The sequence below is a fragment of the Scyliorhinus canicula genome, chromosome 1 (genome assembly GCF_902713615.1).
Source record: "Scyliorhinus canicula chromosome 1, sScyCan1.1, whole genome shotgun sequence".
NCBI classification, from domain to species: domain Eukaryota; kingdom Metazoa; phylum Chordata; class Chondrichthyes; order Carcharhiniformes; family Scyliorhinidae; genus Scyliorhinus; species Scyliorhinus canicula.
In genome coordinates this window covers 72,656,088-72,673,803 of record NC_052146.1, presented here as the reverse complement: position 1 = coordinate 72,673,803, position 17,716 = coordinate 72,656,088, and the positions used below count along the sequence as shown (strand labels likewise).

Below are 17,716 nucleotides of genomic sequence, written 5' to 3'. Positions count from 1 at the left end.
TACTTGTAGCTGAAGCTTTGAAAATTACGAAGAATGTGGCATTCAGCAAAGTTGTTGGCTGTAGTTTTGCATTTACTTGCTTTCTAACCGTTGCACCTTAGATCAGACAATCTGCCAACTCTTTTAGTACCTGTAAGTTTGTTGCATTACTTTATAGGATGCAACAAGCCGTTATTAATGCAATATTCTAATCTTGGACACAAAATAAACTGATTTAGTCCATCCTGTTAATTAATGTATTTGTGCCCTCGGATTTGAGGTTTGTTTTTTTATGAGCTAAAGGTGCAGGTTGGTAAAGCCACAAAATATGAATCGTCCTCTCAATCATTTTGTATTAGACCGTAATAAATAAGGTCACGGTCGCTCTGTTTTCCATCCTAGGATGCTAAAGAGAGGGCATATTTTGCTGTGTTTGATGGCCATGGTGGAGTGGATGCTGCTGTCTATGCTGGAATGCACCTTCACGTCAACCTTGCACATCAAGAAATGTTCTCGACTCAGCCAGAGGAGGCATTAAGGCGGGCCTTCAAACAGACAGACGAGATGTTCCTTCAGGGAGCTAAGAGAAAGGTGAGTGTAGTAAAGCTAAACAGAGCTTAGAAGGGTCCAATCGCTTAACACCTGCATCCATTCAATCAGAGATAATTCTTCCAGAATGTCACTTTGTGCTCTTCACGATAGTAGCACAAACATGGGCAATATCAGTATGTCCATTTAGATTGAACTGGTAGCCAGTGAGTGCTGTGGAGCCAATGGACTTTTGGACACAAGAACCCTATTTGTTTACTGCCTTTTTTGTCATTGTGAAGCACTTTCAGATGGTATTAAAATGCTTAACTTTGGTGATTGACTGAAGACAGTGCCAAAATAAGGGGGTAAGGAGTTGGACACGCATTTCTTAGGTTTTACACAAGTAGCCAAGGGAATGTTTAAATTTTTTATTTAATGTTAGCAAATAGCAGATACTGTGGTCTTTTCTCTTTAATGTACCTGAACAGGCGACTAGGGGATTTTCACAATAACTTCATTGCTGTGCTAATGTAAAGATTATTACTATTAATTTGTATTTAAAATGAGTATTGGACAAATGCAATGATTTTTTGAACAACAATGGAATTGCATCATTGAGCAGCACTTCATTTTTTTTAGATCAATGAATAATAAGATTAAAAGTCTTCAAACTGTTGGCCACTAATACCAGTAAAGTCCTTTTGATATATTTTGTATTAATTTCCCACTCACTCAAACATGATCCGTTCTTTATAAAAGGGAGAATCAATTTTTTTCAACAATCTTGTCTTTATCTTCAACCCCTTCATGTTGTGGGCTTTTCCTACCTTTGCAATCCTCCAGCTCAATGTCCCTGCAAGAACTCTCCAACACCAAGCTACTTTTCATTCTCCTCACTATGGTCTTTGGTAGCTCCTTTAACAATTTTGTCCTGGCCCTTTGGAATTCTCCTTCAGATAATCGTGACTTCAAAAACCTCAAGACTATTTTGATTATGATTTTGCAACAAATTGGTTCATTTGCTGCTCTTCCCCTTTCCATCCACCCTGCTGCCACCCATGGCAGCAACGTTGGGAGGAAGCACCAGGCAAGGTGTGATCCAAAACTCATTGGCACAAGCAAAGGAAGATTTTGTTTCACCAAGTGCGAAAGTGGAAGTAAAGGCAGTCCCAGTCATCATGGTTTGACATACCATTGAAATCTGACCACTAACCTATCATGATCTTGTGAGAAATGACCCCCCTCCAAAGTCAGGACTTTCCAGTGTGGTACCATTCATTGAGTATTTCCTTGTCAAATTGCTGCTTCCAAAGTGTAACACCTCGCACTTTTCAGCATTAAATTCCATCTGCCATTTTTCTGCCCATTTGGCCATCCCAAAGGTGTTACACTTTGGAAGGAGTAATTTGATAAGGAAATATTCAATAAATGGCAGCACACTGGAAAGTCCTGACTTTGGAGGGGGTTCATTTCTATATCTTCCTGTAACTCAAGACTCTCAGCCTCACTGTAACCACCCGACCTATCTTTGTGTCATCTGCAAATTTACTGATCCTACCCCTCACTGATCCTACACCCCACATGGTCATCTAAGTCATTTATATAAATGACAAATACTAGGGGACCCAGCACAGATCCCTGTGGTATGCCAGTGCACGCTGGCTCCCAGTCACTAAAGCAGCTGTCCGTCATCACCCTCTGTTTCCTTCAGCTCAGCTAACTTTGAATCCACTATATCAAGTTCCCCTGTATCCCATGTGCATTTGCTTTTTTATAAGTGTCCCATGTGGGACCTTGTCAAATGCTTTGCTGAAATTCATGTAAACTGCATCAACTGCACTACCCTCATCGACACACTTAGTCACGTGCTCAAAAAATTCTTATCAAATTTGTTAGACTTGACCTCCCTCTGACAAAGCTATGCTGACTATTCCTGATCAAATCTTGCCTCTCCAAGTGGAGATAGATTCTCTCCTTCAGAATTGTCTCCATTAGTTTTCCCACCACTGACATGAGACTTACTGGCCTGTAGTTCCCTGGTTCATCCCTATAGCCTGTTGTACCTTTAAAACCTCTGATCCGTTTGACCAGTTTACTTACTCAGGTGCCCTTATTTGCGAGAATAACTAAGGACAAAACAGGTTCACAGTTTAACGCAATTTTATTCACAATTCTATTACTCAAGAAAATATGACTCAGATTCACAGCTGAGCTTTGGGTTTTAACCGTACTTAGTAAAGAAGGCTGACCAGGCTACCATCACTCGATGTTGATGTCTTCTCTGGGTTCAAAACCAAGGGCCCTTTCTTCTTGCAATGGTTATGCCTGGGCAACTCCCAGGTTATCGCTCAAGATCTGTTCGTTGCTGCTTTCCTATACTGGGAAGCTTGGATTGAGTCATAGGTATACGCCCATCACTGGTCATTGTCCAAGCCAGACCCCAACTGGTTAATGGGAAAGACAGGATACTCCTGTTTATCCACGGTGGTTCAATCAAGACCCATTGTCCTCTGAAATTCCCTTTGTCTGACCAGCCATCAGCTCATTAAGGAGGTACAACAGTCTATTCTTCGTCCTGCTGCAAAGTTGATCACCTGTGTCTGGAAGTTTGTTACATATTCAGAGGCTTGGTGTGAGTAATCAAAGTCCATATCGCTATAACAGGTTTATGCTTTGACTTGAGTGCTTTTGCAGATGGGCAGTATCGATTCCAGCCAGGGTTTCATGAGGCAATTTCTGTTCCTGGCCAATGTGATCTTCTCAGCCTGTTTTCAGTATCTTTCTTAAATAGTGGGACCACATTAGTGATTCTCCTGTTCTGGCACCTCCCCCATGGCCTTACTGCAGTAATTGACTCCTTAACTAATAATACATTGCTCTTTTGCCCCCTCCCCTGACCCTCCTGAAGATTCTGTATCCTGGGATGTTAAGCTGCCAAATCTACCCCTCCCTCAACCATGTCTTCGTGATGATTACTATATCATTCTATGTGTCAACCCTCGCCCTTAACTCATCCGTTTTGCCTGTAATACTCCAGGCATTAAAGTAGAGGCCATTCAGCCTTGTCTCACTCTCCTGAAACTTAAGACCACTGTATTCCCTCTGACTTGATTGCTTTTCTGTGATACACTGCGTCCCTATTCTGCTAATAGCTTGTGTCCCCTCCCCCTACCAAATTAGTTTAAACTCCTCCCAACAGCACTAGCAAACCCACTAGCAAGGATATTAGTCCTGCTCTGGTTCAGATGTAGACCGTCCCGCTTGTACAGGTCCCACCTTCCACAGAAGCAGACCCACTGGTCCAGGAATCTAAAACCCTCCCTCCTGCACCAACTCTTAAGCCATGCATTAATCTGTGCTATTCTCCTATTTCTATACTCGCTAGCATGTGGCACTGGGAGTAATCCAGAGATTACAACCCGAAAGGTCCTGCTTTTTAGTCTACTGCCTAGCTCCCTGAATTCCTGATGCAAGACCTCATCCCTCTTTCGAACCTATGTCATTGGTACCAACATGCACCACAACCTCTGTCTTTTCACCCTCCCCCTTGAGAATGCCCTACAGTCGTTCAGTGATATCCCGGACCCTGGACCAGGGAGGCAACACACCATCCTAGAGTCACGTTGACCACCACAATAGCGCCTATCTGTTCCCCTAACAATTGAATCCCCGATCACATTAGCTCTGCCATTCTTCCCCCTCCCCTCTTGTGCAGCAGATCCACGCATGGTGCTATTAAGTTGGTTGCTACACTTTTTCTCTGTACAGTCATTCCCCCCTGCCCCCCAACAGTATCCAAAATGGTATATCTGTTAGAAAGGAGGAAGGCCACAGGCGACTCCTGCCTAACTCTATTCTTCCTGGTGGTCATGCTTGCCCTCTCTGCCTGTTCAATCCTCACCTGCGCTGTGACCACCTCACTGAATGTTCTATCCACGACCTGCTCAGCATCGCAGATGCCAAACAGTGAATCCACCCTCGGCTCCAGTTCTGAAATGTGGTTAGTCAGTAGCTGCAGTTGGACACACTTTCTGCACACATGGCCACCAGGGACAACTGAAGCTTTGATGATCTACCACATGACGAGGCCCTTATTTACTCCCTTTTTACAAAAGATTAGGCAATCAATTAATTTGTTTTTTTTACCTGCCTTTGGTTTAGAGAACCCTCTACTTATGATTTAGTATGTAATTAATTAGATTTAATTAGCCTTACATTGTTTACTTTTAAGTTGAGTGCAGGCTTCACAGTGCCAGGGTCCCAGGTTCGATTCCCGGCTTGGGTCACTGTCTGTGCGGAGCTTGCACGTTCTCCCCATGTCTGCATGGGTTTCCTGCGGCTGCTCCGGTTTCATCCCACAGTCCAAAGGTGTGCAGATTAGGTGGATTGGCCATGATAAATTGCCCTTAGTATTGGGTGGGGTTACTGGGTTATGGGGATAGAGTGGAGGTGTGGGCTTGGGTCGGGTGCTTTTTCCAAGAGCCGGTACAGACTCGATGGGCCGAAGAGTCTCCTTCGCACTGTAAATTCTATGATAATGTAAGCCGACTTGTGACAAAGATTATTATTATTAGATTTCCTACCAGCCAATCAAGTCACCGCTTTCCAGTGATGTCACTTTTTTCGATTTTTTTTTTTTTAAACCTCAGGCCAGTTACTCTGTTTACTCATTGGTGTCTGGAACTCCTCTCTCCCACTCTGTTCCCCGGAGTCACTGGCGTCTGGAACTCCTCTCTCTCACTCTGTTCCCCGGAGTCACCGGCGTCTGGAACTCCTCTCTCCCACTCTGTTCCCCGGAGTCACCGGCGTCTGGAACTCCTCTCTCCCACTCTGTTCCCCGGAGTCACCGGCGTCTGGAACTCCTCTCTCCCACTCTGTTCCCCGGAGTCACCGGCGTCTGGAACTCCTCTCTCCCACTCTGTTCCCCTGAGTCACCGGCGTCTGGAACTCCTCTCTCCCGCTCTGTTCCCCAGAGTCACCGGCGTCCGGAACTCCTCTCTCCCACTCTGTTCCCCGGAGTCACCGGCGTCTGGAACTCCTCTCTCCCGCTCTGTTCCCCGGAGTCACCGGCGTCTGGAACTCCTCTCTCCCTCTCTGTTCCCCGGAGTCACCGGCGTCTGGAACTCCTCTCTCCCACTCTGTTCCCCGGAGTCACCGGCGTCTGGAACTCCTCTCTCCCACTCTGTTCCCCGGAGTCACCGGCGTCTGGAACTCCTCTCTCCCGCTCTGTTCCCCGGAGTCACCGGCATCTGGAACTCCTCTCTCCCACTCTGTTCCCCGGAGTCACCGGCGTCTGGAACTCCTCTCTCCCACTCTGTTCCCCTGAGTCACCGGCGTCTGGAACTCCTCTCTCCCGCTCTGTTCCCCAGAGTCACCGGCGTCCGGAACTCCTCTCTCCCACTCTGTTCCCCGGAGTCACCGGCGTCTGGAACTCCTCTCTCCCGCTCTGTTCCCCGGAGTCACCGGCGTCTGGAACTCCTCTCTCCCTCTCTGTTCCCCGGAGTCACCGGCGTCTGGAACTCCTCTCTCCCACTCTGTTACCCGGAGTCACCGGCGTCTGGAACTCCTCTCTCCCACTCTGTTCCCCGGAGTCACCGGCGTCTGGAGCTCCTCTCTCCCACTCTGTTCCCCGGAGTCACCGCCGTCTGGAACTCCTCTCTCCCGCTCTGTTACCCGGAGTCACCAGCGTCTGGAATTCCTCTCTCCCGCTCTGTTCCCCGGAGTCACCGGCGTCTGGAACTCCTCTCTCCCACTCTGTTCCCCGGAGTCACCGGCGTCTGGAACTCCTCTCTCCCACTCTGTTCCCCGGAGTCACCGGCGTCTGGAATTCCTCTCTCCCGCTCTGTTCCCCGGAGTCACCGGCGTCTGGAACTCCTCTCTCCCGCTCTGTTCCCCGGAGTCACCGGCGTCTGGAACTCCTCTCTCCCACTCTGTTCCCCGGAGTCACCAGCGTCTGGAACTCCTCCCCCCCACTCTGCTCCCCAGAGACTTGCCAGTGAGTCTCTCCTTTGTAGTCTCAGCTGCCAGTTTCACCTAACTCCCTGTTTCCACCCACTCCAAATGCACTCTCACTCAGCCGAAGCAGCACTCATAGTGCAGACTTCTCCGGTGTCTGGCCACCTGGCCTGCCAACACCACCGTGAGGGCAGTTTCCGCGGGGTCCAAGATATCGTCTATAATATAATATCTGTAAGGAATTGGAGAGGGTGTGAGACTGATGATCAGTTATAGCTGCCACCCCGGTATCTCGGATCCTCCAAGTATCCCCCACCCTCGCATTCCCTGCCATCTCTCATCATGTGGAGATGCTGGCGCTGGACTGGGGTGAGCACAGTAAGAAGTCTCACAATACCAGGTTAAAGTCCAACAGGTTTATTTGAAATCACAAGCTTTTGGTGTACTGCTCCTTCATCAGGTGAATTTGAGGCAAGTTCACAAACACAGCATATATTGGCAGAATCACAAGATATTAACAGATTGGAATGTGAAGAATTTGCATTCCCACCATTTGTCACATTCCAATCTGTAATTATCTTGCAATTGTGTCTCTGCCAATATAGGCTATATGCACCCCCCCCCCCCCCCCCCCCCCCGAATAGTGGACAGCAGCCCTGGTGCCTCTGGGATAATTGCCAGATTTCAAAGATGGCTACTCACCTCCTCGGATCCCCACAGCAGTCATTGAGCTAGCTTCAATTTTTTAATAGGTGTACTGAACGGCGTCCGCATGACGGCACGCTCGGGAGGCCATTTGATAGAGGGTTCTACCCATTAATGGGATGGAGATTGGTTCTTAATTGGTGATTATTGGTTTCTCGCCATGCCAAGATGGGATCCGGATCTCGCCAACTGGAGCAGGCTGGTTTGATTGGAAACCGATCGCGACTCACCGTGGTTCCCGATTTCGGCATCTCCCACTATCTAACCAGCCAGCTCTTTTTCACGTCTGGCGCGATGCAGCTCGCAAATTGCGCCCAGACTAGTTTCTGTTGGAAGCAGGGCAGGTGCAGCTCAATAAGAGCTAGGTTAGATGGAGGAGGGGGCTAAACCTGTATTTCTCATGGAATAGATGCTTCTAACTGAGTTATCATCTGTGTTGCAGAAGTTACGGAGTGGTACCACTGGTGTGGCAGCCTTGATTGTTGACGATTCACTGCATGTGGCCTGGCTTGGGGACTCGCAGGTGATGATGGTGCGACAGGGCCAGGTTGTGACCCTTATGGACCCACACAAACCTGAGAATGAAGTGAGTGAACCATCAATTGTAGGTTTTTTTAAAAGAGAAGAGGCAGTTCAGCTAAATCATGACTTCAGACTGTGCAAATGAAACTACAGTTGGCCAGGAATATAAATGTACATCTAGGTTATTAGCAAAGTGAAAATTGGGCAATAATGTGTTCAGCTAGTCAAATGTATGAGCATTATAAAACACCATTAGCAGCATGACATATTTAGCATTCATAATGTAGTTTTTAACTAGATAGGTTAATTTGCAAACTGGTCACAGATATGCTTCACAGCTCCAGGGTCCCAGGTTCGATTCCCGGCTGGGTCACTGTCTGTGCGGAGTCTGCACGTCCTCCCCGTGTGTGCGTGGGTTTCCTCCGGGTGCTCCGGTTTCCTCCCACAGTCCAAAGATGTGCGGGTTAGGTGGATTGGCCATGCTAAATTGCCCGTAGTGTCCTAAAAAAGTAAGGTTAAGGGGGGGGGGTTGTTGGGGGTATAGGGTGGATATGTGGGTTTGAGTAGGGTGATCATGGCTCGGCACAACATCGAGGGCCGAAGGGCCTGTTCTGTGCTGTACTGTTCTATGTTCTATGGTGCTGAAACGCTACTCTAGTGCCATCAGATTCTGATGCAAAAGGTTTGTGCAGCTTGCAGCAATGCCAGAGTCTCACTGGATTCACTAAGTCCAGCAGAAAGGGACTTTTTTTAATTGGGTCTTTCCAATAACTTTTTAAAATGTAATTCTTGGATATAGTTGTCACTGGCATATTCAGTGTTTATTGCCCATCTCAAATTGCCCTAAAATCCAGAAATTTATTTGGTTATTGTTGCTGTGTGTCAAGATCCTGTGGCATCAGTGCAATTCGAAAGCAGCTGTAGCCTTGAATCAGAGAGACTTAGATGTACTCTTACAGGAAAAAGACCTCGCATGGGTATGAAGAAACTCCTTTTTCCCAGGGTTCAGTTTGGCTCTTTACAATTTCTGAAGCGTTTGATAAGTTTTGAGTCTTCTGCATAAAACAATAAATGTTAGTGTTCCCCTATTTGCAAAGTTAAATCTGCTGCATCAGTCTAGGTCTCCAATAATCTGCATAAATTTACTGGTTGGTTGATTTGGTTAGTTGGACCTTGTTCTACATTTTTCTTTCAAGTGATTCTGTAGATGTGCACAGCCTATATAAGACTATAAGACATAGGAGCAGAATTAGGCCATTCGGCCCATCAAGTCTGCTCCACCACTCAATCATGGCTGATATTTTTATCATCCCCATTCTCTTGCCTTCTCCCCATAACCCCTGATCCGCTTATTAATCAAGAACCTATCTATCTCTGTCTGAAAGACACACCGTGATTTGGCCTCCACAGCCTTCTGCGGCAAAGAGTTTCACAGATTCACTACCCTCTGGCTGAAGAAATTCCTCCTCATCTCTGTTTTAAATGATCATCCCTGAGATGGTGTCCTCTGGTTCTAGTTTTTCTGCAAGTGGAAACATCCTCTCCACGTCCACTCTATCCAGGCCTCACAGTATCTATGGTGCAATCAGCAACTATATTGAAACCACATTATTCTGCCCTGAGAATTTTTAAACTGCACTTCATTAACTTTTGCTTTGAATAAATTGTTGGTTATCCGTACCTGAATTATTCTATTTTAGAAAGAGAAAGAGAGGATTGAAGATCTTGGTGGATGTGTTGTATTTCTGGGATGTTGGCGTGTAAATGGAACTCTTGCAGTCTCTAGGGCGATTGGTGAGTATATGCCTGACCTTTCAATGGGGGACATGCTGAATCTAGCAACTAGTCACCTTAGGATATCAAACAGTGAATGGGATACGCAAATGAAATACTGATTGTACTCTAGCTCCATATTCCCATTTTATATTCCAAATCTTTTACAATCTGTAAAAAGAAAACAGAAATCACAACATCCAATAATAAAAAGTTTATATTCATCATCTTTTGGATGATCTCTTTCTTTAATGAGCTTTAACCTTTTGTTCTTCACTAATGCTGGAATGAATTCTTGGGAATATGATAAGAAAGAACATTTATGAGCCGAAATGTTAGCTGTCATAAAATTGCTGAAGGGGCAGCACGGTGGCACAGTGGTTAGCATTGCTGCCTACGGCGCTGAGGACCCGGGTTCGAATCCCGGCCCTGGGTCACTGTCCGTGTGGAGTTTGCGCATTCTCCCCATGTCTGCATGGGTTTCACCCCCACAAACCAAAGATGTGCAAGTTAGGTGGATTGGCCACACTAAATTGCCCCTTAATTGGGAAAAATAATTGGGTACTCTAAAAAAAAATTTTTTTTTAATTGCTGAAGTGAAGTTGAAGATTTGCTGTGTCAAATTATTGCATTTTATTCAAATCCTAACACTAATTTCTAAGCAGAACTAGGTTGCATACTGTCCTTTCATGTCTACGTTCAGATTTTGAATCCTGCTCGCAATGCTGAGGGGAATGCCTCTCACTTCCAACTCTGGGAGACCTGAGTTCCAGGTTTCCCAACTGTGTTTCATGTGCAATAGGATATTTGCGTTTATATAGCACCCTGAGCATCATTAAACATCCCAAGGTGCTTCATAGGAGCATTTGATATGAAGGAACATTAGATATTAAGGAGTTACTTTACGGACAAAGAGCAGGAGTGAGCCATTCAGCCCCTCGAGCCTGCTCTGCCATCTAACAAGATCATGGCTGATGAGATAGTAACCTCAAATCCATATCCCTCCTATTGCTAATAACCTATGACCCCACCCCCCTTGCTTTCAAAGAATCTATTCACCTCCACCTTAAAATAATAAAAGACTGCTCCTATCACCTTTTCAGGAATAGAGTTCTAAAGACTCAATCTCGGAGAGAAAAAATACTCTTCATCTCTGTCTTAAATGGGTGACTCCCTATGTTAAACAGTAACCCTAGTTCTTTTTTTTCCTTAAATTTAGAGTAGGCAATTATTTTTCTTTTCCAATTAAGAGGCAATTTACCGTGGCCAATCCACCTAACCAGCACATCTTTTGGGTTGTGGGGGTGAAACCCACGCAGACATGGGGAGAATGTGCAAACTCCACATGGACAGTGACCCAGGGCCGGGATTCGAATCCGGGTCCTCAGCGCCGCAGTCCCAGTGCTAACCACTGCGCCACATGCCGCCCCAGTAACCTAAGTTCTAGATTCTCCCACAAGAGGAAACCTCCTTTCCACAGCCACCTTAACAAGGTCCCTCAGGACCTTCTATGTTTCAATCAAGTCGCCTCTTCCTCTTCGAAACTTCAGCAGATACAAGACTAACCTGTCCAACCTTTCCCTATAAGGTAACCCAGCCATTCTAGGTATTAGTCTGGTAAACCTTCACTAAACTGTTTCCAATGTATTTACATCTTTCTTTAAATAAGGTGATCAAAATTGTAAACAGTACGCCAAATGTAATCTTACTAGAACCCTGGACAAATTAAGCATAACTGCCTATGTTTGTATTCAATTCCCCTTGTAATAAATTATAATATTCTATTCACTTTTCTTGTTTTTAAAATAATTTTTATTCTAATTTTTCAACAACAAATTTTCTCCCAACAGTTAAAGTAAACAAGGTGTAGAACTAAACAGAAACAGAAATCCCCCAATACAAAGTAATAAATTAATAACTAATAACAATGCAAGAAAAAAAAAATAGCAAACACACCATCGCAAAAACAAACCCCCTTAACAAATCCCGAACGCGCCCCCCCGGGTTGCTGCTGAGACTGACCACTCTCCGCCAGGAAATCGAGAAAAGGTTGCCACCGCCGGAAGAACCCTTGTACCAACCCCCTCAGGGTAAACTTAATCTTTTCCAGCCTGATGAACCCGGCCATGTCATTGATTCAGGGCTCGGAGGCTTCACGTCCCTCCACTGTAAGAGAATCCTATGCCGGGCTACTAGAGACGCAAAGGCCAGTGTACCGGCCTCTCTCGCCTCCTGCACTCCCGGTTCCGATGCTACCCCAAAGACCGCGAGCCCTCAGCCCGGCTCCACCCTGGAACCGACCACCTTGGACAAAGTCCCCGCCACCCTCTTCCAAAACCCCTCCAACGCCAGACATGCCCAGAACATGTGGGTGTGGTTCGCCGGGCCTCCGGAACACCTCCAGGACCTGTCCTCCCCCCCTTCCCCCCCAAAGAACCGGCTCATCCTGACCCCAGTCATGTGTGCCTTATGCAGCACCTTCAGCTGAATAAAGCTGAGCTGTGCGCAAGAAGAGGACGAGTTCACCCTCCCCAGGGCATCCGCCCACGCCCCATCGTCAATCTCTTCCCCTAGTTCCGAGGCCTCCTCCTCTTCCTGTATCATCTGATAAATCGCCGAGATCCTCCCCTCATCGACCCACGTCCCCAAGAGCACCCTATCCTGCACCCCCCCAGGCGGCAGCAGCGGGAACTCCGCCACCTGCCGTTTAACAAACGCCCTAATCTGCATATACCTGAAAGCATTCCCAGAGGGGAGGCCCCACTTCCCCTCCAACTCCTCTAAAGTCACAAACTTCCCATCGAGGAAAAGGTCCCCCATCCGCCTGATGCCTGCCCTATGCCAACTCCCAAACCCACCATCCATTCTCCCCGGTGCAAACCGGCGATTGCCCCGTATCGGGGCCCACACTGAGGCCTTCACTTCCCCCCTGTGCCGCCTCCACTGCCCCCAAATTTTGAGGGACGCCACCACCACCGGACTCGTGGAATATCTTGCCGGGGGAGCGGAAGCGGGGCCGTCACCAATGCCCCCAAACTCGTACCCACACAGGACGCCACCTCCAGCCTCTTCCATGCAGCACCCTCCCCCTCTATCACCCACCTGCTGATCATTGCCACATTCGCAGCCCAGTAATACCCACACAGGTTGGGCAGCGCCAAACCGCCTGCCTCCCTTCTTCGCTCCAGGAATACCCTCCTTACTCTCGGGGCCTTCCGAGCCCACACAAACCCCAGAATACTCTTATTCACCCTTTTGAAAAAAGCCTTCGGAATCAATATGGGGAGGCACTGGAAAAGAAAGAAAAATCTCGGGAGCACCGCCATTTTAACCGACTGGACCCTGCCCGCCAACGAAAGTGGCAGCCTGTGCAGGGCTCCCCAGTTCCTAGCTATCTGGACCCCAAGATATCTAAAGCTCCTCCCCGCCCTCTTCAACGGGAGCTCCCCTATCTCCCTCTCCTGATCCCCCAGGTGCAACACAAACAGCTCACTTTTCCCCACATTGAGCTTGTAGCCCGAAAAGTCCCCAAACTCCCCAAGTATCTTCAACACCTCTAGCATCCCCCCAGCCGGATCTGCGACTTACAACAGTAAATCGTCTGCTTAGAACGACAACCGGTGCTCCTCCCCCCCCCCTCCCGCACAATCCCCCTCCAGTTCTTCGAATCCCTCAGCGCCATGGCCAAGGGCTCAATCGCCAACACGAAGAGCAGGGGAGACAAGGGCACCCCTGCCTTGTCCCCCGGGAAAGCCGGAAGTCCTCTGACCTCCTCCCGTTCGTCACCACACTCGCCACCGGGGAGCTGTACAGCAACCTCACTCAGCTGATGAATCCCTCACCAAACCCAAACCTCCTCAGCACTTCCCACAGGTAACTCCACTCCACCCTGTCAAAAGCTTTCTCCGCATCCATCGATGCTACTATTTCCGCCTTCCCAGCCACCGGCGCCATCATCAGAACATTAAGAAGCCGCCATACGTTGACATTCAGCTGCCTCCCCTTCACAAACCCCGTTTGGTCCTCATGGATAACCATCGGGACCACATCTTTCACCCTTCTGGACAGTACCTTTGCCAACAACTTTGCATCCACATTAAGGAGCGAGATCGGCCTATAGGACCCACACTGGAGGGGTCCTTGTCCCGCTTCAGGATCAAAGAGAGGATTGCCCTGGACATCGTCAGGGGCAGAGCCCCCCCTCCTCGCCTCGTTCAGGGTCCTTACAAGCAGCGGGCCCAGCAGATCTGAAAACTTCTTGTAAAATTCCACCGGGAACCCGTCAGGTCCCGGAGCTTTCCCTGTCTGCATGCTCCCCAGCGCCTCCATCAGCTCCTCCATCTCGATTGGGGCCCCCAGACCCTCCACCCGCTCATCCTCTACTCTTGGGAACTCCAGCCCATCCAGAAAGTAGTCCATTCTGCCTGCCTCCCTAGGGGGCACCGCCTGGTACAGCCCCTCATAAAAGGATCTGAACACCCCATTGATGTCCCTGCCACCCCGCACCAAGTTCCCTCCTGCATCTGTGACTCCCCCTATCTCTCTCTCGCCGCCTCCCGCTTCCCGAGCTGGTGGGCCAGCATCCGACTTGCCTTCTCCCCATACTCATATACCGCCCCCTGCGCCCTCCTCCACTGCGCCTCCGCCTTCCGGGTGGTCAGTATATCGAACTCCGCTTGGAGACTGTGCCGCTTCCTCAAAAGCCCCTCCTCCGGGATATCCGCATACCTTCTATCCACCCTTACCATTTCCTCCACCAGCCTCACCCTCTCGATCCTCACCTCCCTCTCCCTGTACGCCCGAATGGATATAAGCTCCCCTCTAACTACTGCCTTCAGCGCTTCCCAAACCACCCCAACTTGCACCTCCCCGTTGTCATTGGCTTCCAAATACCCCTCTATACCCCGACGGACCTGGCCACACACTTCCTCCTCTGCCAGAAGCCCCACATCTAACCTCCATAGCGGGCGCTGATCCTTCCCCTCCCCCAGCTCCAGGTCCACCAAATGCAGAGCATGGTCGGATATGGCTATCACCGAATATGTATTCACTTTTCTAATTACCTTTTAAGAACAAAAGAGAGATAAGAGGGGTTTAGGTTGGGAATTCCACAGCTTGGAATCGAGGCAGTTGGAGGCAGGGCAGCTAATTTTGGAGCTGTTAAAATGAACAATAGCCAAGAGGCCAAAATTGAAAGAGTGCAGAAATCTCGGAGATTGAGATGGGGTGAGGCCATGGAGGATTTGAAAATTGGATAAGAATTTTAAAAGTGAGGCAAACTGGAGTTGAAAACCAATGTAGTTCAGTGAGCACTAAAGTAATTAGATTTTAGAACCTAGTACAAAGTTAGAATATGACTTTAACTTTACAACGGGTGCGAAGTGAGGGGCCAGCAAGGAGAGCACAAGAATAGTTAAGTGTAGGGGTAGCAAAGGCTTGGCTGGAGTTTCATCAGCAGATGAGTTGAGATAGTGGAAAAGAGAGGTGAAAGTAGGGGGTCTTGGTGATTGGGGGATATTGGGCCATATGCTCATCATGGGGTCAGAAAGGACACCAGGTTTGCAAATGACCTGGTTCAGCCTCAGACAGTGACCGGGAGAGGAATTGAGTTGGTGACACAGTTTGTGGTGGAGACCAAAGATTTTTTTTAAATTTAGAGTACCCAATTATTTGTTTTCCGATTAAGGAGCAATTTAGCATGGCCGATCCACCTAACCTACACATCTTTGGGTTGTGGGGGTGAAACCCACGCAGAAACGGGGAGAATGCGCAAACTCCACACAGACAGTAACCCGGGACTGGTATCGAACCCATGGCCATGAGGCAGCAGGGCTAACCACTGCGCCACCGTGCCGCCCCTTGTGGAGACCAAAAGATTTTGTCTTTTAATACTAAGCTATAGCAAATTCTGCTCGGACATTGGATGCCTGATGAGCAGCAGGACAAATCCGTAATGGTGGGGTTGTCTAGTGCAAGTTCCCATTGCAAAAAAACTCTTATCTGAGCAAAGACACAAGAATGACTAGCATTGGAATAGAAAACTTACACTAATACATTAGGAATCACTGTTGAGCTTGGGGTTATGATGCATTATTGTCAATGCCTCCCTTCTCCATCTGGTTATGCTGTAACTGATCGAGAATGTTTGATGCTGACAGTAGTGAATAATGTGATTTGACTCCTAGTTCTAGCACTGATTTGAAACCATTCAAAATAATTTGATATCGTTTATTATCCAGTTACTGGCATTGTTTTTGTAAATGTTTGTTCAGTTCATATAGTACAAACCAAATGCAAGAATCCTCCTGTCCTTTCTGTCACAAGAATTTGGGTCACATATGGGAGGGTAAAACCCCCTCTTACGTTCCTTACAAATGTCATGCTTCACATTCACATGGGTTCCATACATAGATCATAGATGTTATATCTTCTTTCCGTTTCCCATTCCACATTGAATCCCTACAATGCAAAAGGAGGCCATTGTGCATCACGATGTGTATTTTTATTTGCTGACTCCCTCTTCCGGAACTTGGTGTCTGGGTTCTCATCAGTAGGTTTCAATAACTAATAAGAAAAAAGTTAATCTTTCTGGGTTGACAAAACAATGCCAAAGGTGAATTGGTGTTAATTGACATTCTGCATGTACCAAGTCCTGGCATATTGCCTTTTGTTTGCTGTTATCAAGCTGATTTTTGTTCATTCTTTTAGGGGACATTGACCAAAAGCCTTACATTTCGGGGGATGCAGATAGTGCCTCGTTCCAACTAGATGGCACAGAGGACTACATTGTTTTAGCCTGCGATGGCTTCTTTGATGGAGTCGAAACCTTCCCAGGTTGTGGACATTGTATTAGAACACTTGCAAGAAAACACGGGTAATGGGAGTACAGTTGCAGAGACACTTGTAGCAGCTGCAAAAGAAGGTGGCTCTAGTGACAACATCACTGTGGTGGTGGTCTTTTTACGGGACCCACAGGACATTCTGAAAGTTAGCAACTTGCACGTGGGCATTGAGAGCACTGACCAAAGCAGTGGGTGCCCTCAAGCCAGAGGCTGACTCTGAAACCTCCCCACCACAATTCACCATCTCAACAGTAAATAAAGACAACCAGGCAGGGGTCAGACACGCTGGATCCTGTCCCTAATTGGAGATCCGGGTGACAGTGTTACTTTCAGGGTTTAATGCTTTAATGAGTGATGCCAAAGAACTGGGAAGGGTGGGATTTGATGTTCAAATGCCAGCTCACAGTAAAATGATGACACTGCTTTGGCAAGTTTATGCCTGCATTTGCCAGACCAGTCTACATAAATCCAGTCTCCTGCATAAGCTTTAATGAAAAGAGTGGCAATGATCAGTAACCAAGGGTGCAAAAAGGGTGGCTCAGGAGTTATTAACGTCTATTATGATTGTACACATTTGCTGAAATCCCAAGTTCAAAGGGCCAACTCCGAGAATTAAGTAGCATCAATGGATTTGTATGACATTGCTACATCTTTCTATTTTGAAATGGGGAATAAATATTCCCTAACCTGGGTTCTTTGTTCTGTAGAATGGGCAGTAGTATACAAGGTAGTACTTTGTTTGCCTCAGATATATTCTGTGTCTAGAGGTTGAAAATTTGCCTTCGCATCCTCCCAATTGACAAAATTGTGTTCAAAACTGCAGCTGATCCACAAGCAGTTCTGATGCACACTTTTCTCCTGAACAAAATCTGGTGAGAGTTTCAGGAGCAGGTCATTTCATCTGCCTGAAAACTCTGAAATCGAGCTATTCCGAGCTGACATCAGTTAATCTATGCCAGTCTAATTAGGTGCCGGTTTTGTAGGATATTTTTAATAAGTAAATAAAATAGCCATATTAACTATTGTACGCATTTTAAAGCATTCTAAACTGGCCCAGAAGAAAATTCAATAATCAGAAAAAAAACATAGATGGGACTGAATGGTCAGTGGGTTAGTCCATTGGTAAGCTGCTCCCATGCCACCATGTTAACTAGGTTTATCTGGGTAAAATTGCATGCTTGCATATGCTAATTAATTATTTTCTTAAATATGTCAAGTTTTCAAGCACCTTTGTATACTGATTTGCCTCCAGCAGAAAAAGCAGGCTGACTATTTAGTGCCTTATTCAGTTCCTTGTACGCAGGACAAACTATTTAATGATTTGTCCTGCTTTATCAGCACAGTGTGAGTGCAGGTTAACCGTTTAGTGCCTTATCTCTCTACGCAGCTACAGTACTGTTACATGTACT

At 47.2% G+C, this 17,716-nt stretch overlaps 1 protein-coding gene across 1 annotated transcript in view; it reads left to right on the top strand.

Moving 5' to 3' along the window:
* The window catches only part of ppm1f (protein phosphatase, Mg2+/Mn2+ dependent, 1F), a 118,244-nt gene extending 100,873 nt beyond the window's left edge, over positions 1-17,371 (top strand). The window contains 5 exon segments of the mRNA XM_038793186.1: positions 382-570; positions 7,613-7,756; positions 9,393-9,486; positions 16,174-16,286; positions 16,288-17,371. Of these exon segments, the coding sequence (XP_038649114.1) occupies positions 382-570; positions 7,613-7,756; positions 9,393-9,486; positions 16,174-16,286; positions 16,288-16,521 (774 nt within the window). The 3' untranslated portion in view covers positions 16,522-17,371.
* Positions 17,372-17,716: the final 345 nt, after the last annotated feature.